The 21,757-nt window shown below is 48.6% G+C and overlaps 1 protein-coding gene across 1 annotated transcript in view; it reads left to right on the plus strand.

Moving 5' to 3' along the window:
* ABCC11 (ATP binding cassette subfamily C member 11) overlaps positions 1-18,706 on the plus strand; it is a 76,899-nt gene extending 58,193 nt beyond the window's left edge. The window contains exons 20-29 of the mRNA XM_070386767.1: positions 1,137-1,363; positions 1,474-1,611; positions 2,854-3,040; positions 7,596-7,685; positions 8,855-9,044; positions 11,222-11,381; positions 15,079-15,157; positions 15,716-15,829; positions 18,339-18,503; positions 18,614-18,706. Of these exons, the coding sequence (XP_070242868.1) occupies positions 1,137-1,363; positions 1,474-1,611; positions 2,854-3,040; positions 7,596-7,685; positions 8,855-9,044; positions 11,222-11,381; positions 15,079-15,157; positions 15,716-15,829; positions 18,339-18,503; positions 18,614-18,706 (1,443 nt within the window). The remainder of the gene's footprint in view (positions 1-1,136; positions 1,364-1,473; positions 1,612-2,853; positions 3,041-7,595; positions 7,686-8,854; positions 9,045-11,221; positions 11,382-15,078; positions 15,158-15,715; positions 15,830-18,338; positions 18,504-18,613) is intronic.
* The last annotated feature ends 3,051 nt before the right edge of the window (positions 18,707-21,757 follow it).

Genomic DNA, 21,757 nt, shown 5'->3' on the forward strand with positions numbered 1-21,757 from the left:
ACAGTCTGCCCCACTGATGTTTGCTGCTCCCTACCTCCTACCTTGGGCTTGCCTGGTGGCTCAGAGGGTAACGAATCTGCATGCAAGGAGAGAGACCTGGGTTCAGTCCCTGGGTCGGGAAGATCTCCTGGAGAAGGAACTGGCAACCCACTCCGTGTATTCTTGCCTGGAGAATTCCATGGACAGAGGAGCCTGGCAGACCATGGGGTTGCAAAGAGTCAGACACAACCAAGCGACTATTTGATGATGATGACCTTCTACCTTAGACAGCAAGCAAACTATACTTATCAGCAGGATCCAGACATTTGCCACGAGGGCTGCTGTAAGAGCCACTTCATGACTCAAATAATAATATTAATGTGTTGGTTGCTCAGTCGTGTCCGACTCTTTGTGACTGCATGGACTCTAGCCCACTAGGCTTTTCTATTCATGGGATTTTCCAGGCAAAAATAGTGGAGTGGGTTGCCATTCCCTTCTCCAGGGGATCTTCCTGACCCAGGGATTGAATCTGCATATACCCTTTACAATTTTATTTATTTACTTACCTCTGTGCAGGTTTTCTTCAGTTGCAGTGGCCGGGGGTTGCTCTTTGTTGTGGTGTACAAGCTTCTCATTGCAGTGGCTTTGCTTGTTGCAGAGCACTGGTCTAGAGCGTGGGCTTAGTAGTAGTGGTGTATGGGCTTAGTTGCTCTGAGGCGTGTGGCATCTTTCCAGACCCAGTATTGAACCAATGTCCCCTACATTGACAGGCATATTCTTAACCACTGGACCACCAGGGAGGTCCCAATATACCCTTCTAAATCGTATATTTTAGTATACTTGCAGAGTTGTACAATCCTCATCACAACTCTGAAGCATCATTATCATCCCCATTTTACAAATGAGGACCCTGAGACTCAGAGAGTTTATATGTAACTTGCCTACAGTCCCAGAGCAATAGGTGGAAGACAGGCAGCCCTGGAGTCCAGGCAAACTGACACTCTGGAGCCTCTGCCTTTAAGCCGTGCTCTACGTTGCCTTCCCTGGATATCCTTCAGTCTGCATCCTGTACATCATTCAGAGCTTGAGGATGTCTTCATCAAGCCCCCACCATGGCGTGCAGAGCCTTGTGACCTGGGTTGCTTTTGCTCTCACAGGTGTCCCACTGCCCTATGTGCTTCTTTGACACAACCCCCACTGGCCGGCTCCTGAACTGCTTTGCAGGGGACATGGATGAGTTGGATCAGTTCTTGCCCATAATGATTGAACAGTCTGTGCTCCTGGCTTTGGCGGTGATCATCATCCTGTTGATAATCAGTTTCATGTCTCCCTATATCCTGCTGATGGGAGTCGTCATCCTCTCTGCTTGCCTCATTTATTTTAGGTGAGTGGGTTCTTTTTGCTTGTGAATGAGGTTTGAGTCTAGGACCGACCTAGAACTGGAGGGTGTCAGAGGTGGATGGCCCAGGTCGCTCCCTCCCGTTCTCAATGCAGGATGTTCAAGAAAGCCATCAACGTGTTCAAGAGACTGAAGAACTACAGCTGCTCCCCTTTGTTTTCGCACATCCTCACCACCCTGCAGGGCCTGAGCTCCATCCATGTCTATGGAAAAACTGAAGAATTCATCAATGAGTGAGTCCTTCTGCTCTCTGAGGGTGATGGGGAATGTGGCAATGGTGGGGAACAGGAAGGAAACAGAGCACCTGGGAACAGCACCATTGTCAGAAGACTCAGAGCGATCATTGTTTTATTCCATTTATTTCACTGCACCTCCAGAACCCCATCTGGAAGATGGTACTTATAAGAATAAAAAATGTAAGGGATATGAAAAATGTCTGTCAGTTTTAAAGACCTGTGCTGTTATATACATATATTAATACAATGAATGGTAAGATGTATTGCCATGTTAGTACTGAATGCATTTATTTCTTTCTTTCACTTGCAAACAGATATCTAAATATAATAAAATAATAAAGAACAATAGTTTTCAAAATAGCAGAATTTTCTTCACTATTCACACCCATAGATTTGCCTTCTAAATGTTTGTTGAAACAATCAAATCCTATGATTGTTGCTGAGGTTTAACTGTGTAACATAAACTTATCTACTTGTAAGCATCAGTCAAACATGGTCTGCACTGAACTACAAAAAGTTTGCAGTCTAATGGAAGACAGGGGACACAGATGTATATTTTTGTAATAAGACAAGTGTTGAATACAATGCAATAGGGAGAAACGCAGGTAGAATGACTTGGGGTTTCAGAGGAGAAAGTGATAACCCGCAGCTTGGGATCAGGGAAGGCTTTGGGGAGGAGGCAACATCTGAGGTGGCCTTGAAGCCAGGGAAGATTTGGGCATGGGAGATGGTGTGTGCTCTGTTAACTGAAATATTGAATGAACCATGGTGCCAGCTCTCCCGTTGGCACTAGAGAGACCCAAAGACTATGCAGAGACTAGGACTAAGGGATCATTCAGTCAACATTGAGACCCTCCCAGGTGCTCAGCACCCAGTGGGGATACAGCTGTGAGCAAGGTGGACAGATACGAAGAAGGGATTGCTTTCCTTCATTCACTCACAAATCTGGGCCTTTATTCATTCTTGTTGGCCCAGTAGAGTAACTTACCCATCCTGAATCAATTATCGAGGCGAGGGGAAGAGAACTGCTAATAGGCCTAAATCGGTCCGAGCTCACTCCTAGATCTGGGGTCAGGTGAACTCCATGGCTGAGAAAGGAGTAGAAAGGAATCCTCTCCAATTTTCTTCGTTGGTTCTTTGGTGAGACTGGGGAGCTGGATGCTGGAGAAAGCAACCAGTGTTAGGAAACCCTGGGTCAGACAGACACATGTGACTTTCATGTTGTCCTTTCTTTGTCAGGTTTAAAAAGCTGACAGATGTACAGAATAACTACCTGCTGATGTTTGTGTCTTCCACGCGATGGGTGGCCTTGAGACTGGAGCTCATGACCAACCTGGTGACCTTGGTGGTAGCCCTGTTTTTGGTTTTTGGCCTTTCCTCTGTCCCCCATTCCTATAAAGCCATGGCTCTCAGCCTCGTCCTGCAGGTAAGGGATGGACTATCAGACAGCAGGGGGCCAGGGAGGAGGCTGGTGGTGGTCTGTGGCCTGTGGGCAGACTTGGGGGTCTGTGGGACTTTGATTACACCTTGGGTTTTGGCCATTTGTGACCTTATGAACTGGATGCTTGGCTTTCTGAATCTGCAGCTTTGTTCTGTTTCCTTGTCACTTCCGAACTGGGAAGCCTACATTGAAAGGTATTTAACAGAATCAGAATATTGGGATTGAAGAGAAGCCCAGAGACAGCAGAGTCCAACCTTCCTATTGTGTAAATGGGGAAACTGAGGCTCAGAGAGGGGAAGGAGTTGTCTGAACACACAGAGCTTTAGAAGCAGAGCCAGGGAAGACCCTGGGCCTCTTGGTTTCCTGTGGTGTCTTTTTTACTTTACTGTACATGCCCTGAGTCAGTTGTCACTTTTCTGAGGTACCTGGGGAGGCTATTTAAAATGTAGGTTTCCCAGTTCTCCTCTGGGGCAGGCCTGTGAGGCTTCAAAGTGCATAGACTTGAACCCGAATGCTTGGCCCAGCCTGGTAGGCTGATTCAGCTGGGCTCATGGAGCTGACAGGAGGGCCACACTCCAGAGCACAGAGGAGTGATTCAGAGTCAGGTCCTGGTTGGGTGGGGTCTTGGAATCTGATTTTTAAAATGGGTTCTTGAGGGGACCCTGGTGTAGAAGCTTTTCATGTCTCATGGCCTGAATTCTTCCATGCCCAGGATCAGGGCCAAGGCTTATGTCCACAAAGTCCTGGGGAAGGGCTCTCCCCAGAGGGCTGTGAGGCTAGTTAGGAAACTCAGTAAACCATGGGTGCACAGTTCCATTGGCACCCTCTCCCACAGGGGTAGTTGTTAACCATCCTCTCTCATTCTTTCTCTCTAACTGGGCTGGGGTCTTGTGTGCCCCCTGCTGAGGCATCCTTTTGGGTGCAGAGGGGCTCCTTCCTGCTCCTTGTTGAACCCTGTGGCAGACACACATGACTGCTGTGCTCACATGGCCAGGCCTGTGTGCAGACTCTTCTGAGGGTGCACAGGCCATGCAGGTGGCTGTGTGGTGCGCATGCCCACAGACAGCCGCCCCAGGCCTTAAGTGGGCAGCTGGGGAGCTTGCACTGAGCCCATGCCCTGCTGGACACTTGCTATGCTTCTTCCATTGAACTGTCACCACATTCCATGAGATGCGGCCAAGTGGTTAAGAACATGTGGTTTGGAAGCTGCAGGTTCTCAACAGGCTCTGTTCATTATCATCTATGTGACTTTGGGGAAATCTGTTACCCTCCTTATTTCTTTTATGAAAGGGAGATAATAAAAGTTCTGGAATCATAGACTTGTAAGGAATATATGTAAACTCAAGTGTTCATACGTGTTAAAACCTTGGCCCAGAATAAATGCTGGATAAACATTCCCTATTATGGTTCCCAGCTTACAGATAAGAAGCTACAGTTTCCAGAGTTAATTTGCCTGTGTTCCCACAGCAGCTGAGAGACAGGTTTGTCCATGGTGGGACACACTCTTCTCTCTCTCATTTTTTCTGACACACAAATATATAAACACACACCTGCACACACACGAACACATGTGCATGTGGCCCACTGCAGAATTACCCTGAGCCTTCCAGAACTCTGGGGAGAGGCCCCACACTGGAGTCCTGGGGGACACGCGTCACTAAGGACAGAGATGCCCCCTGCCTGCTGAACCCTGTGCCTAGGTTATCTAGTGCTGGAGCAAAGAGTGGGTGGAGGCTTTGCTGTCCCAAGTACACCATGTATTGGAGTGTTTGCTCAGGGTTGACCAGTTGTCCCACCACAGGACACCAAGGAGAAACTCTGCTAGAGGGCCTGAGGATTTAAGAATGGCCCTAAGTTCATCCTTTCTTCTCAATGTCTGGTGTTCTGTTTGAGTGTCTAATTTCTATGCTGGGTAACAACTTCTCAGTCCACCTGCCTTGCCCATCCCTGAACCCCTTCCCATCCACTTTCTTCAGTTTAGCTGCTCAGTCATGTCTGACTCTTTGAGACCCCATGGACTGTAGCCTGCCAGGGTCCTCTATCCATGGAGGTTCTCCAGGCAAGGATACTGGAGTGGGTTGCCATGCCTTCCTCCAGGGGATTTTCCCAGCCCAGGGATCAAACCCAGGTCTCCATCATTGCAGGAGGATTCTTCACCATCTGAGCCAGAAGGGAAGCCCAAGAATACTAGAATGGGTAGCCTCTCCCTTCTCCAGGGGAACTTCCTGACCTAGGAATTGAACTGGGGTCTCCTGCATTGCAGGTGAATTCTTTACCAGCTGAACTACCCCCACTCCAGAGTGATCTTTAATTCTGGTTTTCCTCATGTCATCACCTTGGTTAGACCCTCTAGAGACTCTCTGTCTCGTTATGCACTAAACCTAAGCCATCCACCTACATTCCAGGCCCTTACATCTGGCCCTAGTCCCCACACACACTCTGTCCTCTGATCAGACTTTGACTTCTGCATGTACTCTGGAGGAAATTCAGGCTTTGGGAGGCAGGTATCACACACAATGTTGCTTTGTAGCCTTGAGAGATTTCTTAGTAAATATTAGAGATATTTTTGGTTACAAGCCAAAACAAGTCATATAACCAATTCAAAATGGCCTTAGCAATCTGGGAACTTATTATCTGATGTGACCAGAAGGCTGAGGTAGGGCTGTCCTCTGTTGGCAAATTTACTGGCTTATCATGAACCCATGATCTTTAATTTTTCTGCTCTGGCATCCGCAGTCTGACTTTATCCTCAGGATTGTCTACTCAAGTTCACGGAATGGCTGCTGCAGCCCCAAACAACTCATCCTCATCCAGAAACTGCTAAAGACTGGAGAGGAGATAACTTTTTCCATGTGCCCCCTTGTAAGAACAAGGAGTTGTTTCCTAGAATACTCACATCTGAGTTTTCCTTGTGCTTCGTTGGCCAGAATTGTGTCATGGCTCACTGCTAGGGCTTCCCTGGTGGCTCAGAGGGTAAAGCGTCTGCCTGCAATGAGGGAGACGGGGGCTAGATCCCTGGGTCAGGAAGATCCCCTGGAGAAGGAAGTGGCACCCCACTCCAGTACTCTTGCCTGGAAAATCCCATAGACTGAGAAGCCTGGTAGGCTACAGTTCATGGTGTCGCAAAGAGTCGGACACGACTGAGTGACTTCACGTCACTGCTAAACCAGTCATTGGCAAGAGGATAGGGGTTAATATGATTGGTTTGAAGTAACCAAGCCTCCCTGGAATTCCAGGCTGCCAGACACCTGAACATAACAGAAGCTGTGTCAGCAAGGAACGAAGATGGGACTGGCTGTTGATAGGCAGTCAGTCAACTGTGCCTGATATCCTTTCCCAGCTCAGTGTCATTTCATGATGGTGGCCTCTTCTCTGACTTCTACAGGTTTTCCCTCCCTGGTCTCCTTAGCCCATACATACCCTTTGCTTTATCCACAGTCACATGGCCTGAGGAGCCCTGAATGGATGATGCCATTTTACTACTGTCAAGACTGTCCCCCTACTATGAACACCTGTCTCCATCCATGTTTAGCTGGCTAAATCCCACCTCTCCTTAAAAAGGTGCCTCCAGTGCCACCCCCTCCAGGAAGCCTACCCAGCAGCCCTCGTCTGGTGACTGTCCTGTGGCCATGACGGAGCTGAGTGCTTCCTCTATCATGCCGCCTTCTCGATTGACCTGTCTTTCTCCCCATTCTACTGGGTGCTCCTTGAGGGCAGGGCCTGGGTCTGCTGCACTTTAAGCATGGAGCCTGGCCCAGCACCTCCATCAGAGTTTGTTGATTGACTGTATAAGGGAGTTGTTGCCTGGCACCTTCTGCATGGCCTGAGGGGTGCAGAGCATCAAAACTGGGGCCCCCATCCCAGCTCTGCCGCTGGCTTCTGGGTGATTCTGTGTGTATCACTTCCTCTCTCTGGGCCTCTGTATCCTCATCTGTGGTGCCTCCAATTCCTAAGAATTCCTGAGGCTCCTCTTAGTCTGGTTTTTCCTGAAGGCAGAGCCTGAGACAAGGACTCGGATGCAGGTAGATTATTTGTGAGATGCTGTCTAGAAAGGACCCAGGAGCAGGAGCATGTGACAGGGGAGGAGGAATTGCACTGCAAGAGTGTCATCGAGAGTCACTGCTCCATCACCAACTAACAGGATTGTCCCTGAAGGCCAAGAGATAGGAGAGTTTATCTAGTGGCTCCTTTCCCCACTAGGAGAGGGCTGCTCCCAAGGGCCGTAACTCCCATGTTTCTGGGCTGCACTTGGGCTGAGTGGGCTCCTGTAGTATGGACAAAGGTTTTGAACATAAAGCAAAGGGCACCTGAGGTGAAACAGGCTTGGTGGGATTCTCTCCTACAGCTGCCCACCACAGCTGCAGCCACACTCAGACGTAGCTCAGTGGGGCACCAGAGATACCTGCTCCTTCCCTTTAAGGGAAGTTGTCTTGGTTTGAGGAGCTACTCAGGAGGAATGGCAATTTCCCACCTTTGGAAGCGGTGAGAACCTGAGGTCACCCCTACAGCCTGCTCCTCAGATACTTCTCCTTTGTTCCAGCTGGCGTCCAACTTCCAGGCCAGTGTCCGGATTGGTTCAGAGGCAGAGGCATGCTTGACAGCTGTGGAGAGGATACTGCAGTACATGAAGGTGGGACACAGATCTGGCTTTGTGCAGGGAGATGTGGAAGTCTCACATCCAGCCTTTGCAAGCCCCAGCACCTCAAGGGCCCTGAGATTTTCCCAGGAGGCAACTGGCTTCTGGTCCTTCCCCTTCAGCTCCCCCAGAAGGATATATATCATCTCTCAGAAGCTCTTCCACACTCATCAGCTCTTTTTGACCATATCCCTCATGGCACTCTTGGATATAGATGGAATGATCTGCCCTTTTTAGAAGAGAGAGGTTTGCTCAAATATAATAATGATGATAACAATAATAATTGTTATTAATATGGCTTCTATTTACGTCATAGTACTTAAGAATCCAGATGTGGAAACAGATCACCTGGGTTCAGGTCTAAGCTTTGCTCCTTGAGTCAGCTGTGTAGCCTTGTGACTTATTCAGCCTCTCAGCTCCCCATCAATGAAATGAGACAGATCGCAGTATCTGTGTCATTGGGTTATTACAAAGATTAGATCACATCCTATGTAAATCACTTAACGCAGTGCCTGGCCCATAGTAAAGGCTCAGTATAATGATATCTAGATTGTTTCATGGAATCACAAAACAACTTAATATGGTTAGCTGAATTATTATCCCAATATCCAGAGGAGGAATCTTTCCTCCCAATCCAGCCACCTTGCTCAATGCAGAGTTGTGGGCTTAGAGTCAGGCAGCCCTGGGTTTGAGTCCCCATCAGCTGTGTGATCTTAACATGTCATCCGACCTGTGTGAGCCTCTATTTCCTTGCCTGTGAAATCATTTAAAATTGCCTACCTCCTAGGATAGGAATAGAAAGAAATTGTCTGCCCAAGGGCTCTGAGCTCTAAAACACAACTAACAGGAGTGAGCTAACCCTGCTGTCCTGGTTATCATTATTCCGGATTCTGTGTCTTTAGAGCCTCACACAATAAATTAGAGTTTTCTATGTTAATAACATGGGAACTACCAATATGGTTTCTCACTCTTTGGGGATAAAATCATGTGCATTTCAGGTGATTGGGGGTGGGATGCTCCTCTGATCACATGGTGGTGGCTCAACCCTGATTCAAGGGCAGGCTGGGATGGTTCACACACTCAACAGCTAGAGGCCAGTGGGTCAGCAGGGGATGGGCAGAGATGGATAATCATTGATTTATTTTTCTCTGTTTGAAAACGAGATGTGTGTCCCTGAGGCTCCTTTACACATAGAAGGCGCAAGCTGTCCTCATGGGTGGCCACAGCATGGGGAAATCACGTTCCAGGATTACCAGATGAAATACAGAGACAACACGCCCATTGTCCTCAACGGCCTCAGCCTGACGATTCACAGCCAGGAAGTGGTGGGCATCGTGGGAAGGACAGGCTCTGGTGAGCTCAGGGTCCAGGGCATGCCCTGTCTTCAACATTGGATTTGGGTGTCAGACTTGTCTTCAGACATGTGGTGACTCAGTGACCCTACAAATAGTTACTGGGGACTCATTTTGTGCTAGAAGAACAAAACCCATAGTCACTGCTGTCATGGGATCCCAGTGGAGGCGACAGATGTTGACAGGTCATCAAATAAGGAATGAGGAAGATAATTGCCTTGGTGGTGAAGGCCCTGGGGAAGGAGAGGGGTGATGTTAACAGAGCCACGGAGTTGTTGGGCCCTTGAACTACGGTAGTCTGCACTCTGAGGCCAATGTTTGCGATGGAAGGGTGAACAGGGTGCAGGAACGAGTGCTTCCTGCAGGGGGCGTGCAGAGCTCTGCAAGGGCGAAGACCAGCTTGCGTGGGCTTCCCTGGTGGCTCAGATGGTAAAGAATCTGCCTGCAGTGCAGGAGACCCAGGTTTGATCCCTGGATCTGGAAGATCCCCTGGAGAAGGAAATGGCAGCCCACTCCAGTGTTCTTGCCCGAAGAATCTCATGGACAGAGGATCTTGGTGGGCTACACAGTCCATGGGCTCACAAAGAGTTGGACAGGACTGAGTGACTAACACTTTCCTTCTCCCCTCCCCCTCTCAGTCAGTTCAGTTCAGTCGCTCAGTCGTGTCCGACTCTTTGTGACCCCAAGAATCGCAGCACGCCAGGCCTCCCTGTCCATCACCAACTCCCGGAGTTCGCTCAAACTCACGTCCATCGAGTCGGTGATGCCATCCAGCCATCTCATCCTCTGTCGGCCCCTTCTCCTCCTGCCCCCAGTCCCTCCCAGCATCAGAGTCTTTTCCAATGAGTCAGCTCTTCGCATGAGGTGGCCAAAGTACTGGAGTTTCAGCTTTAGCATCATTTCTTCCAAAGAACACCCAGGGCTGATCTCCTTCAGAATGGACTGGTTGGATCTCCTTGCAGGCCAAGGGACTCTCAAGAGTCTTCTCCAACACCACAGTTCAAAAGCATCAATTCTTCAGTGCTCAGCTTTCTTCACAGTCCAACTCTCACATCCATACGTGACCACTGGAAAAACCATAGCCTTGACTAGACGGACCTTTGTTGGCAAAGCAATGTCTCTGCTTTTGAATATGCTATCTAGGTTGGTCATAACTTTTCTTCCAAGGAGTACCTCTTTTTCCACCTGCTTCTCCCCACTTCCTTTCTCCTGGCTGACCTCTTCCTTCTCTTCCTCTCATCACTTTTGGGAGATCTGACCCAAGGGTATTCACCCCTTTCCACTTTTTGCCTTGTTCGGATCCCAGCCTTGGGCTCCAGGGGCTGCCTCCTCCAGGCAGCCCCCCAGGATGACAGGAGCCTCCCAAGTCTCTGTTTCCTCAGGCTCCTGCAGGCCTTGTACTGCTGCAAAGTGAAGAGCTCCCAGCTGTATTCTTTCATGTGCTTCTCCCTTTCCGTTTCTCCCCTGCAGCTGGGCTGAGAGGGCTGGGTCTGATGTAGAGCTGCTCTCAAGTAGTGATGGTCCAATTGACTGAATTCATCCAGTAGGTATTTAGTGAGCACTTACTGTATGCCAGGCCTGGAAACACAAAGGTGAACAAGACACATGGCTGCCCCTCACACGGACCTTACCTTTTACGGCAGAGGTTGGAAACTCAAATGTACGTGATAGGCCTGGGGTGCGAGGAAACAAGGGTGGGGAGGGCAGCGCATTGAACTTGAATACTTCCTCTCTCAAGGAAGCAGCTATGCTTGGCTCTAGCTGCCTGTTGCCTGAGGGGATATGGGCCCAGTGTTGCCCATTTTACTGACTCTCAAGAGAATCATGCAGTTTGAGCTTTTGTATACTGGGTCTTTGGATTTTTTTTTTTTTTTTTAATGCTGGCAAAGAATTAAAAAAGCAGCAATAACATCGTGTGTGTGAAACAAAACTTATGTGTGGGCTGGATTTACCCAGGGCTCCATTCACGCCCTCTGACTGAGGCAGTAAGAGCTGTTCATGGTTTTGGGCACCCCTTGGGGTGGGGACTGGAGACTCCAAGCCTCTTCTGCCCTCTCTGGTTCATGATGACAAGGAGTGGGTCATGGGGAGGGGAGTCTGGGGTGGACACCAGGTCTGACCTGTGCTGCCCCTCCTGCAGACTCAGAAGACAGAGCCCCACTTATTCTTGCCCTGCAGGGAAGTCCTCCTTGGGGGTGGCTCTTTTCCGCCTGGTGGAACCAGCCGGTGGCCGTATCCTCATCGACGGCGTGGACATCTGTAGCCTCAGCCTGGAGGACCTGCGGTCCAAGTTCTCAGTTATCCCTCAAGATCCAGTCCTGCTGTCGGGGACCATCAGGTGAGCGCTGGGCTGAGGCAGCCTGAGCAGAGGACAGTCTCCCAGCAGGAGTCACTGAGTGGATCCCTAGGGATGGGCTGCCTCTCATCACCTGTGGCCAGAGTCCCAATTTCTGGGCCTCTGCTCTCTCCTTGGTGGGAGAAGAGATGTCCCTGATGAATGAATGAGGCCTGGATACACACAAGAACACTTCAATCAAAAGGCCTAAACAAAAGGCCTAATTTTAATTTTTAAAAACCCTAATGGGATTGGTCAGATTTCATATCACTATCAGTGTTTGCTCTGTGGTTGACCACATATTTCCATGTCTGGATGTGGTTTATTCTCTTCTGTCTCCCTCTGGATAAGGCCAACAGGGGTGTTTAAGCTCGATGTTTGCAATCCAGGCAGTCCCGTCAGTGAGGCAGATGGAACTGGGTCTCTGGCCTCCTCACCACACTTTCTGTTTCTTCTGAAGGCAACTTGGGGATTAAGCATCATCCAGGTTACTGCTGGTGCTTGTTAGTGCTTCTTAGCCACGTGGGAGTCCACGGTACGGAGTCTGAGGAAGGATGAGGCATGAAAATGAAGCTGGGTGCCTCACATACAGGGATATCTAAGGGCATTTATCTTCTTAGAGGCAAGAGGATAGACTAACCACAGAGCTTCAGTCATCCATTTATTTATTTACCCATCATTCATTCATTCCTTCATCCTTTCATCCACTTAACTTGCCTTTTCTGAGCCTCTGCCAGGTCGACATTGTGCTAGGGACTGGGGACACTTGGATGAATGATCAGTGCCCTTCTTCCCCTCAGAAGTTCACATTCAAGGGTGAGGGGAGTTGTAGACATGTAAGACCTGTCAAGTTATAATATTAATGCAAGGATGTAATTTGCTAGATCAGAGATATAAACCCAGTGCTAAGGGAACCTAAAAGTAGGACAAATAACTCTGCCTGGGGGAATTCAGAAAGCCTTCCAGAGAAGCAGGGGAGGCCTTTGAGTAGGGTCTTGAAGGCTTAGTAGAAGACTGCACGGCAGAAAAAAGGAGGAAAGCCTTTCCAAGGAGAGTGCATACTGTATGCACAGAGAACTTTGTACCAATTGTGTTGTTTTAGAGGAATGAGATAAAATTTAGTGATAGACTTCTGTGTTAAGGTAGAAGTTGGCCCGAATCTATCGTGCCTTGATATAGGAGTAGTAGAAACATGAATTAATATTTATTGAACATTTAAATGTGCCAGCCCTATGCTTTAATATTCTGGGTCATTGCAGTGTCAGAGCAACTCAGTGAGGTGGGCACTATTACTTTCTACAAACTGAACTTAGGATAGTGACTTATTGAAGGAGACACACACACAAAAGGTAGAGCTGAGATACAACTCCAGATACTATCGCCCTACCGAGTCATAGTACCTCCCCTCCCCCCACACTGCTTGCAGCAGAAAGTGTGCACCGGCGGACAGGAGACCTGGGTTCCCTGCCTTTCGAGGTTCTGTCTAACTCTGAGTATCTTGATGCCAGCCTGTCTCTCTGACGTGTGGTATGAGCTTGAACAAGCCACTTAACACTGATAAGTCATAATTTTCTCATCAATAAAAGAGATCCGTCTCATGAGGAAGAGGATGTCAATGAACCCATCTGTAAAAATGCTTTGGCAATTACCAAATATTAAGCAAATAGGGCATTCTATCTTCTGCCTCTTCAATCTAGCCGTACACACAGAATGTATATTGAACTGGGGGGAAAAAAAAACAGCGGTTAAGACAGTTTTCAACTGGGACTGAGTGGCTGCATAACAAGGATGTGTTTATAATGTTTCCTATGCCAAATGCCAGGGCAAACTTTAATGGGTATAAAGTCCAATTAGATCCAAATATGATGTTAGTTGCCTGGATGATCAGTTAGGATTCCTTCTCTGCAAGAGACAGGAAAAAAAAAAACAACCTTACCACAATGAGATAACACCTTATACCTACTAGACTAGCGATAAGAAAAGAAAAAGGAACATAACAAGTGTTGGTAAGAATGTTGAGAAATTGGAACCCTCAGGAACTATTGGTGAGAACGTAAAATAGCACAGCCACTGTGGAAAACAATTTGGTGGTTCCTCAAAGAGTTAAATGTAGAATTATCATATGATCCACCAAACCTGGTTCTACAGATTTGAAAGAATTAAATTTCAAGAATCAAATCTACAGATTTGAAAGAATTACCACAGAATTGAAAGCAGGGCTTAACAGATACTTGTATAACAGTGCTTATGACCTTATTCACAATAGCCAAAAGGTAGAAACACCCAAATGTCCATTGACAGATGAATGGATGAACAAAATGTGACCTATACAAACTGTGGTATATCATTCAATCAGAAACAAATGAAAAATTGATACATGATACAACATGGATGGATCTTGAAAGCATTATGCTAAGTGAAGTAAGCCAGATGCAGGATGCTTCAGTCGTGTCCTACTCTTTGTGACCCTACGGACTGAAGCCTGCCAGGCTCCTCTGTCCATGCGATTCTCCAGGCAAGAATACTGGAGTGGGTTGCCGTGCCCTCCTCCAGGGGATCTTTCCCAACCCGTGGGATCGAACTGAGTCTATGATGTCTACCTGTATTGGCAGGCAGGTTCTTTACCACTAATGCCACCTGGGAAGCTCCAAATATTGTATATTTCCATGTAAATGAGATACCAGGAATAGGCAAACCTGTAGAAACAGAAAGTAGAAAAGAGGTTACCAGGGGATAAGGGAGGAAGGGGAGAGAGAACGTTCAATCGGCAGAGTTTTTATTGGTGTTGATGAGTTTTAGTGGTTGTTACCTGACATTGTAAATGTGTTGAATGCCACTAAATTGTACAGTTACAGTTAAAATGATAAATATTATGTTATGTATATGCTAACACACACTGAGACGCACACACACCCCAGATGGCTTAAGCTAAAAGAACCTCTTGAATCACAAAACAGGAAAGCCAAGGTTGATTCAAAGGACCAATATCCCCTTCAGTCTGCCTTGGCTTCATCCTTGGGCTCCACTGTGGGCCGTGGGGGCTCCATGTCTCCTCTTCCTGAGGCAAGATGGTTGTAGCCTCATTTGTGCAGTTGGTGAGAAAGTACAAACCCTTTTTCTGGTGATTGTTGTCTAGGTCCTGAGATACATTCTGATTGGTTACCTTCCCCACCCCTCAGCCAATTGCTGCGGCCAGGGGTTACCACCTTCTGGTTTGCTTCCACCCGAGTCTGCTCCACCTGGACCACACAGGCTTGATGGCTAGGAAGGAGGTGGCCCCCAAACAAGACTTGGGAGCTGCTGCCTGCAGAAGGAAGAGGTACTGGGAAGGCACAAGGAAGACCACTTGTGGGAGTTTGATGAGTTTCTCTGGATCCAATAATCCAGCTCTAACCATCCTGACTACCCTGGTGGCTCAGATGGCAAGAAGTCTGCCTGCAATGCAATACACCTGGGTTCAATCCCTCGGTCCGGAAGATCCCCCAAAGATGGAAATGGCAACCTACTCCAGTATTCTAGACTGGAAAATTCCACGGACAGAGGAGCCTGGTGGGCCTACAGGCTATGGGATCCCAAAGAGTTGGACACAACTGACCAAGTTTCACTTACTCAACCATCCTCGGTCACGTGCTCTGTGGGGTGCAGACGACTCAATGGGCAAGTGTGCTTCTTGAACACTTCTCTTTCTCTCCTGAGGCAGATTCAACCTGGACCCTTTTCACCGCTGCACAGACGAGCAGATCTGGGATGCCTTGAAGAGGACGTTCCTGAACAAGACGGTAAGCGTGAGGCTGAATTCTCAGTCCTGCTGGTCCTCCAGGCTCCTCTGGTGCGGTGTGCCAGACGCTGCGTGGATTAAATCATCTCACGGGAATGAGATGGTTTGAGATCCCTAGATAAGGGCTGATGATGCCAGTAGTAAGCCAGGCATTTACCAGCTCAGGGCAAGGGGGGTACAGCTTTGTCTTTCTGGTGCTTACAGTCAGGAAACTCAGATGGGACCAGTGCTGTGTAGGTAGTGATGAGAACTGCAGACACCGCAGTGGGTGGCCAGCCAGGGCCTCTGTAGAGACACACATTTGACAGACCAAATGCTGAGGGGGCAGCTGGGCACAGATCCTTGAGAGAACATTCCATGTTTAAAAACTAGCAGGTGCAAAGACCTTGTGAGGGGAACTGGATGGGCAGAGCTGGGGACGAGAAAGGTCAGTGTCTGGAGTGTGGAGACAGGGGCGGGGAGGGCTTGTCACAGACAGGACAGGACAGGAGAGGTACGAGGGGGTCAGTTTTAGAACTCATCCCACTGTGGCTCACAGGCGTATTCCTCGATATCACAGATCTCAAAGTTGCCACAAGGCTTGCAAGCAGAAGTTACGGAAAATGGCTCGAACTTCTCCGTGGGGGAGCGGCAGCTGCTCTGCATTGCCCGGGCCCTCCTCCGCAGCTCCAAGGTGAGAGCTGTGGGGCACGTGAGGGGTCTGGGGGATGCCCAGCTTGGGAAACACACTGCTGTTTCTCCCTCAGGCACCTGGGACTCTGGGCTCCACCCTGGGTTCTGTCCACAAATCCACAAAGGGCTTGATGGTAACTTTCTGCCATTCTGGGCAACCCTGCCTATGGAAGGGGGGGCCTCTCTGCCCACGTACTCCGCACCCTGGCACCCCAACCTAGACTTGAAACGTCCTTGCCACAACCAAGCCCCAATGCACGCCTCCTGCACAAGCCACAAGGCTAGAGATAAATTCACTCAAAGTCGCCTACTGTGCTTTCCTTTTAAAACTTGGGGGCAGGACATTCCCTCATCTTTATTAGATGTGAGAATCAGATGACACCTGTTCAGGAGCAAAAGAACATTTTTTTCTTAAAGTTTCATCCATCCAACAGTGTTTCTTCAGTTCAGTTCAGTTCAGTCACTCAGTCGTGTCCGACTCTTTGCGACCCCATGGACTGCAGCACGCCAGGCTTCCCTGTCCATCACCAACTCCCAGAGTTCACTCAAACTCACGTCCATCGAGTCGGTGATGCCATCCAGCCATCTCATCCTCTGTCGTCCCCTTCTCCTCCCACCTTCAATGTTTCCCAGCATCAGGCTCTTTTCAAATGAGTCAGCTCTTCGCATCAGGTGGCCAAAGCATTTGAGTTTCAGCTTTAGCACCAGTCCTTCCAATGAACACCCAGGACTGGTCTCCTTGAGAATGGACTGGTTGGATCTCCTTGCAGTCCAAGGGGCTCTCAAGAGTCTTCTCCAACACCACAGTTCAAAAGCATCAATTCTTCGGCCCTCAGCTTTCTTCACAGTCCAACTCTCACGTCCATACATGACCACAGGAAAAACCATAGCCTTGACTAGACAGACCTTTGTTGGTTTAAAATTTTCCAAATATTTCAGATACTACAGGGGCTACTTAGGAGCCAACTTTCCCTCACAAGTGAGGCGCTGTACACACATACACACCCACACCTCCACACTCACACAGGTATACATACTTGCACACACAGGCACATGCAATGCACAACATGGTCAGTTAATGAGCAGTGCAAAAATTGTTGGTGCGACAGTCAGAGCTGAGGGGAAGAGCAGACAGAGCTCCGTGGGGCCTGGAGCAGGGAGGTTTCAGAGGAGGAAGCACTTTCCCGTCTTGCTAAGAGAGAGGGGTGACAGGCCTGGCAATGTGTAGGTAACATTTTCTTAACCCCTCAGTTCCGTATTTCAGTTACTGAGCTGCTTGGTGTGAAGGCTGCTTTCTCTAGATTGTTTTCCAAGTTTGCGTCATCACTTTATGATTTTTGTCATATCTGTGTACCACCTAGCCTGTGATTTACTTGTGATGCCTTGTCTTGTGAAGGAGCAAAAATCACACTTTCTATACCAATTAAATTCTTCCAATGCATATTTTTTTAAAACTTTTTTATTTTGTGTTGGGGTATAGCCGATTAACAATGTTGTGCTAGTTTCAGGCCAATAACAAAGGAACTCAGCCATACATATACATGTATCCATTCTCCCCCAAACTCCCCTCCCATCCAGGCTCATAACATTGAGCAGAGTTCCCTTTGCTACACAATAGGACCTTGTTGTTTATCCATTTTAAATATAGCTGTGTGTACATGTCCATCCCCAACCCTCTAACTATCCCTTCTCCCCTTTCTTCCTCCCCCTGAAACTGAAAGTTTGTTCTCTATGTCTGCTAGTCTCTTTCTGTTTTGTAAGTTCATTTGTATCATTTCTTTTTAGATCCTACATATAAGGGATGTCATATTTCTCTTTCTCTGTCTTACTTCACTCAATATGACAATCTCTAGGGTCATCCATGTTGCTGCAAATGGCATCTGATGCATATTGTTAATGAAAGAAATACAAACATGTTAAAGTAAAAAGTGCATTTATCCACATACTAGCTGCACCATTTCTTCTGCCACCCGGGTGTGCTTGGCTGTCCTGAGAGGAACATTGCTCTACGTTAATTCAGGCAAATAGGAAGGCAGTTCATAAAACAGGAAGTTGCTACTGGCACATTTTCACTTTTAAGAACTTAATTTTCTGGTCACTAAAGAAGGTGTCCCTGGTAGTTCAGATTGTAAGGAATCTGCCTGCAATGCAGGAGACCTGGGTTCTATCCCTGGGTTGGGAAGACCCCCTGGAGAAGGAAATGGTAACCCATTTCCAGGATTCTTGCCTGGAAAATTCCATGGACAGAGGAGCCTAGCGGGCTACAGTCCATGGGGTTGCAAAGAGTCAGACACAACTAAGCTACTAACAGACACAAAGTGTAGTTAGCTCTTGGTTGAGACTTAACATTCTCTTCATAATGTGATGGATAACTTAAAGCTCCAGGTGGGTTTCGAACCAAGTCCAAAGATTTTCCAGCTGAGGTACTAGGCAGATTGGCAGTCACCCCAGGACTAGACCCAGGGTTGAGTCTGAGGAGGCTGCCTTCATTGCTATTTCTTATCTACCAGATCGTCCTTATTGATGAGGCCACAGCCTCCCTCGACTTGGAGACGGACATCCTCATCCAACACATAATCCGTGAAAGTTTCCGGGGCTGCACAGTGCTGATCATCGCGCACCGTGTCACCACCATCCTCAACTGCGACCGCATCCTGGTCATGGGCAACGGGAAGGTGAGGGGACACTCCCAGGCTGCTGGGAGGATGGCGCCCAGGCCTTCGGATCCCTCAGGACCGAGCTCAGCTGCACCCTGCTTCCCTCCCCTTCTCTCTCTGCCTCCCAGGTGGTGGAGTTTGACAAGCCTGAGGTCCTGCAGAGGAAGCCGGGGTCCACGTTCGCAGCCCTGCTGGCAATAGCCAGTAGTTCCATGAGCTGAGGAGGCGGGACTGCGTGGAGGCAGGCGTGGCTGAGCCGGCCGTGGTGCAGTAGTCAGAGCCGGCGGGGAAGACTGCAGCCTGAAGCCTCCTCTGCAGAGATGGCTGCTTCTCTGCAAAGCAGGGCTGGAGTGTGCTCCAAGTGCTGGTGATGGGCGGGAAAAGGACACTGAGGGAGCACAGCCTGGAGTAGGGCACTTGCTGGCTCCCCTGGAGACCACAGAGGAATTTCATAATAATGATAAAGTTTATTACAATTTCTGATTGGTGTTGAGTGTTGCAAGTGGTATACTGATTTTGTAAAAAAGAAAAAAAAATAAAGGAAAAGTCGCACTCTCAGTTCTGCTTTCTCTGTTAGCTGGTATTCATTCAGCTACAGCAAACAGAAACGTTCTTAAGCTTTCTGGTAAAAGGGACGTTATTAGCTCATGTAATGGAAAGTTCCAGAAAAAACTCTGGGTTGAGTGCCAGTATCAAAAGGACATCTGCCGTGTGGGCCCTGCCTTTCTTCACTCAGCCTCACTTTCATTTGCTTGACTTCACTCTCTGGCCTCCTGTCCTCATGGCACAGCACGGCTGCCAGCCGCCCGAGGCTCACATTCCACCAGCTCCACACTCCCAGTCCTCTTTCTCCAGGGATCCCAGCAAAACTCCAGCGCTAAATCACTGGGCCAACTTGAGTTGCTCATCCCTGAACTAGTTATGTGTTAGGCTGCTGGAATGCAGTGAGGGGCCAGGCCCAAATTGTATGCCTGTACCCGGGCCTGGGGAGGCGATCAGCTACCCTGAATCACATAAATGGAGAATGGAGAAGGATGCTTCCCCAAAATAAAACCGGGGTGTTATTACTACGTTAGGAAAGAGTGGACAGCCCCCAAACAGTAGCTGTCTATCCTGTGCTTGCTTACTAATTGGAGCATAGATGGGTGAAATAAAGAGTTAACTTATTATTAATACATATGCCAACTGAAAATAAGATCATTTGTGTCCCCCTACCCCTAATGGTTATGCTGCCGCTAAGTCGCTTCAGTCGTGTCCTACTCTGTGACTCCATAGATGGCAGCCCACCAGGCTCCCCCGTCCCTGGGATTCTCCAGGCAAGAACACTGGAGCGGGTTGCCATTTCCTTCTCTAATGCATGAAGTGAAAAGTGAAAGGGAAGTCGCTCAGTCATGTCCGACTCTTAGCGACCCCATGGACTGCAGCCTACCAGGCTCCTCCGTCCATGGGATTTTCCAGGCAAGAGTACTGGAGTGGGGTGCCATTGCCTTCTCCCCTAATGGTTATAGATATATATAAATAGAAAGGGTAATTATTTTCAATTTACTTATAGGGAGACCTCATTGTTTGAGGAGAATATGTTTCAAAGTACTTTCCTTTTGTTTTCAGATTAGTGTCTGGTTTTGCCCTAAGAAAGATCAATTCAGTAAATGAGTATTTCTTACTCTGTTGCAGTGGGGTGGATGCTGGGGACATAATGATGTACCCACCCTCATGGAATTTGTCCTCCAGAGAGTAAATAGAGAGTGAAAGTTGCTCAGTGTCTGACTCTTTGTGACCCCATGGACTGTGAAATTCTTCAGGCCAGAATACTGGAGTGGGGTAGCAGTTCCTTCTTCAGGGAAATCTTCCTAACCCAGGAATCGAACCCAGGTCTCCCACATTGCAGACAGATTCTTTACCAGCTGAGCCACCAGGGAAGCCCTCCCAGAGATTAACTAGTTAGCAAGTAAACAGGAGGTTTTAACACCAAGCGACAGGAGGCAAGGGCAGCGTTCAGGAGATGGAGGCAGTCAGAGCAAGCTTCTTGGTGGAAGAGATGAGACCAGAGAAATGGACAAAGGTTTGCTCAGATGAAGGGGACGGGGGTAAGGAAGACTGTCCCAGGCAGAGAGAAAAGCAAACAAACCCCTGTGGGAATGAACTGTGGCAGGGCTGATTCAACAGCGGGACCTGAGCTAGTGCCACGTGTGCATGGCCTCTGTGCCCTTCCTGGTTCTTAGGCAGCACCCGCTTCTCTCCTGAAAGCGTTTCCCAGGTGGATGTCTTCTCTCTTAAAAATCCTTTTGTTCAGTGGGTCCTCTTCCCCTCATCCTTGCTTTTTCCTCCTGGGGCCCTGAAGAGTGGCTGCTCCTGCTCCCAGCCTGGTACAACTCTGCAGGGTCGCAGAGCTGCTCGTCGGCAAGTTGAAGATCACTCTCCTCGCCTGGCCCTGCCCTCTCCCAGGGCTGCCATGGGGCAGCTGCCTGTGTCACTGGGAGAGTGCTCCACATACTCAGTGCTGCTGCCTCATGGGACAAAGTTATCTGCCTGTTTTCCTTCAGTTGGCCAGCAGATGGCAGGCTCTTCCCAAAAATGTGGGGAAGGTCCCGCGGGTTCCAGGTCTAGATCCACTGAGAACTACTGTTGACCCCTTAGTCAGAGGACAAGAACCAGAGCCCGTTTCCACTAGGTATTCAGGGCATCATTTCACCTCTCCTCACAGCAGCTTCTCTTCAGGGCAGGTTCTCAGCCTTCCCAGCACACTGGAGTCACCCAAGGTGCTTAAAATATCCTGATGGAGGTCCACCCCTAGGTGTTTTGATTTCATTGGTTTGAGGTAGAGAGTGTACATTGGGATTTTTAAAGTGGTAAGTGAATCTAATATGCAGTGGAAATTGAGAACCATTGGCTCCAAACAACAATAAAGCAAAACTGTTTGAAAAAATAATATATGATGTGTTTTTTTTTTTTTTAAAAACAACAGACTCTTGAGAGTCCCTTGGACTGCAGGGAGATCCAACCAGTCCATTCTGAAGGAGATCAGCCCTGGGTGTTCTTTGGAAGGACTGATGCTAAAGCAGAAACTCCAATACTTTGGCCACCTCATGCGAAGAGTTGACTCATTGGAAAAGACTGATGCTGGGAGGGATTGGGGGCAGGAGGAGAAGGGGACGACAGAGGATGAGATGGCTGGATGGCATCACTGACTTGATGGACATGGGTTTGGGTGTATTCTGAGAGTTGGTGATGGACAGGGAGGCCTGGCGTGCTGCAATTCATGGGGTCGCAAA

The sequence above is a fragment of the Bos mutus genome, chromosome 18 (assembly GCF_027580195.1).
Source record: "Bos mutus isolate GX-2022 chromosome 18, NWIPB_WYAK_1.1, whole genome shotgun sequence".
NCBI classification, from domain to species: Eukaryota; Metazoa; Chordata; class Mammalia; order Artiodactyla; family Bovidae; genus Bos; species Bos mutus.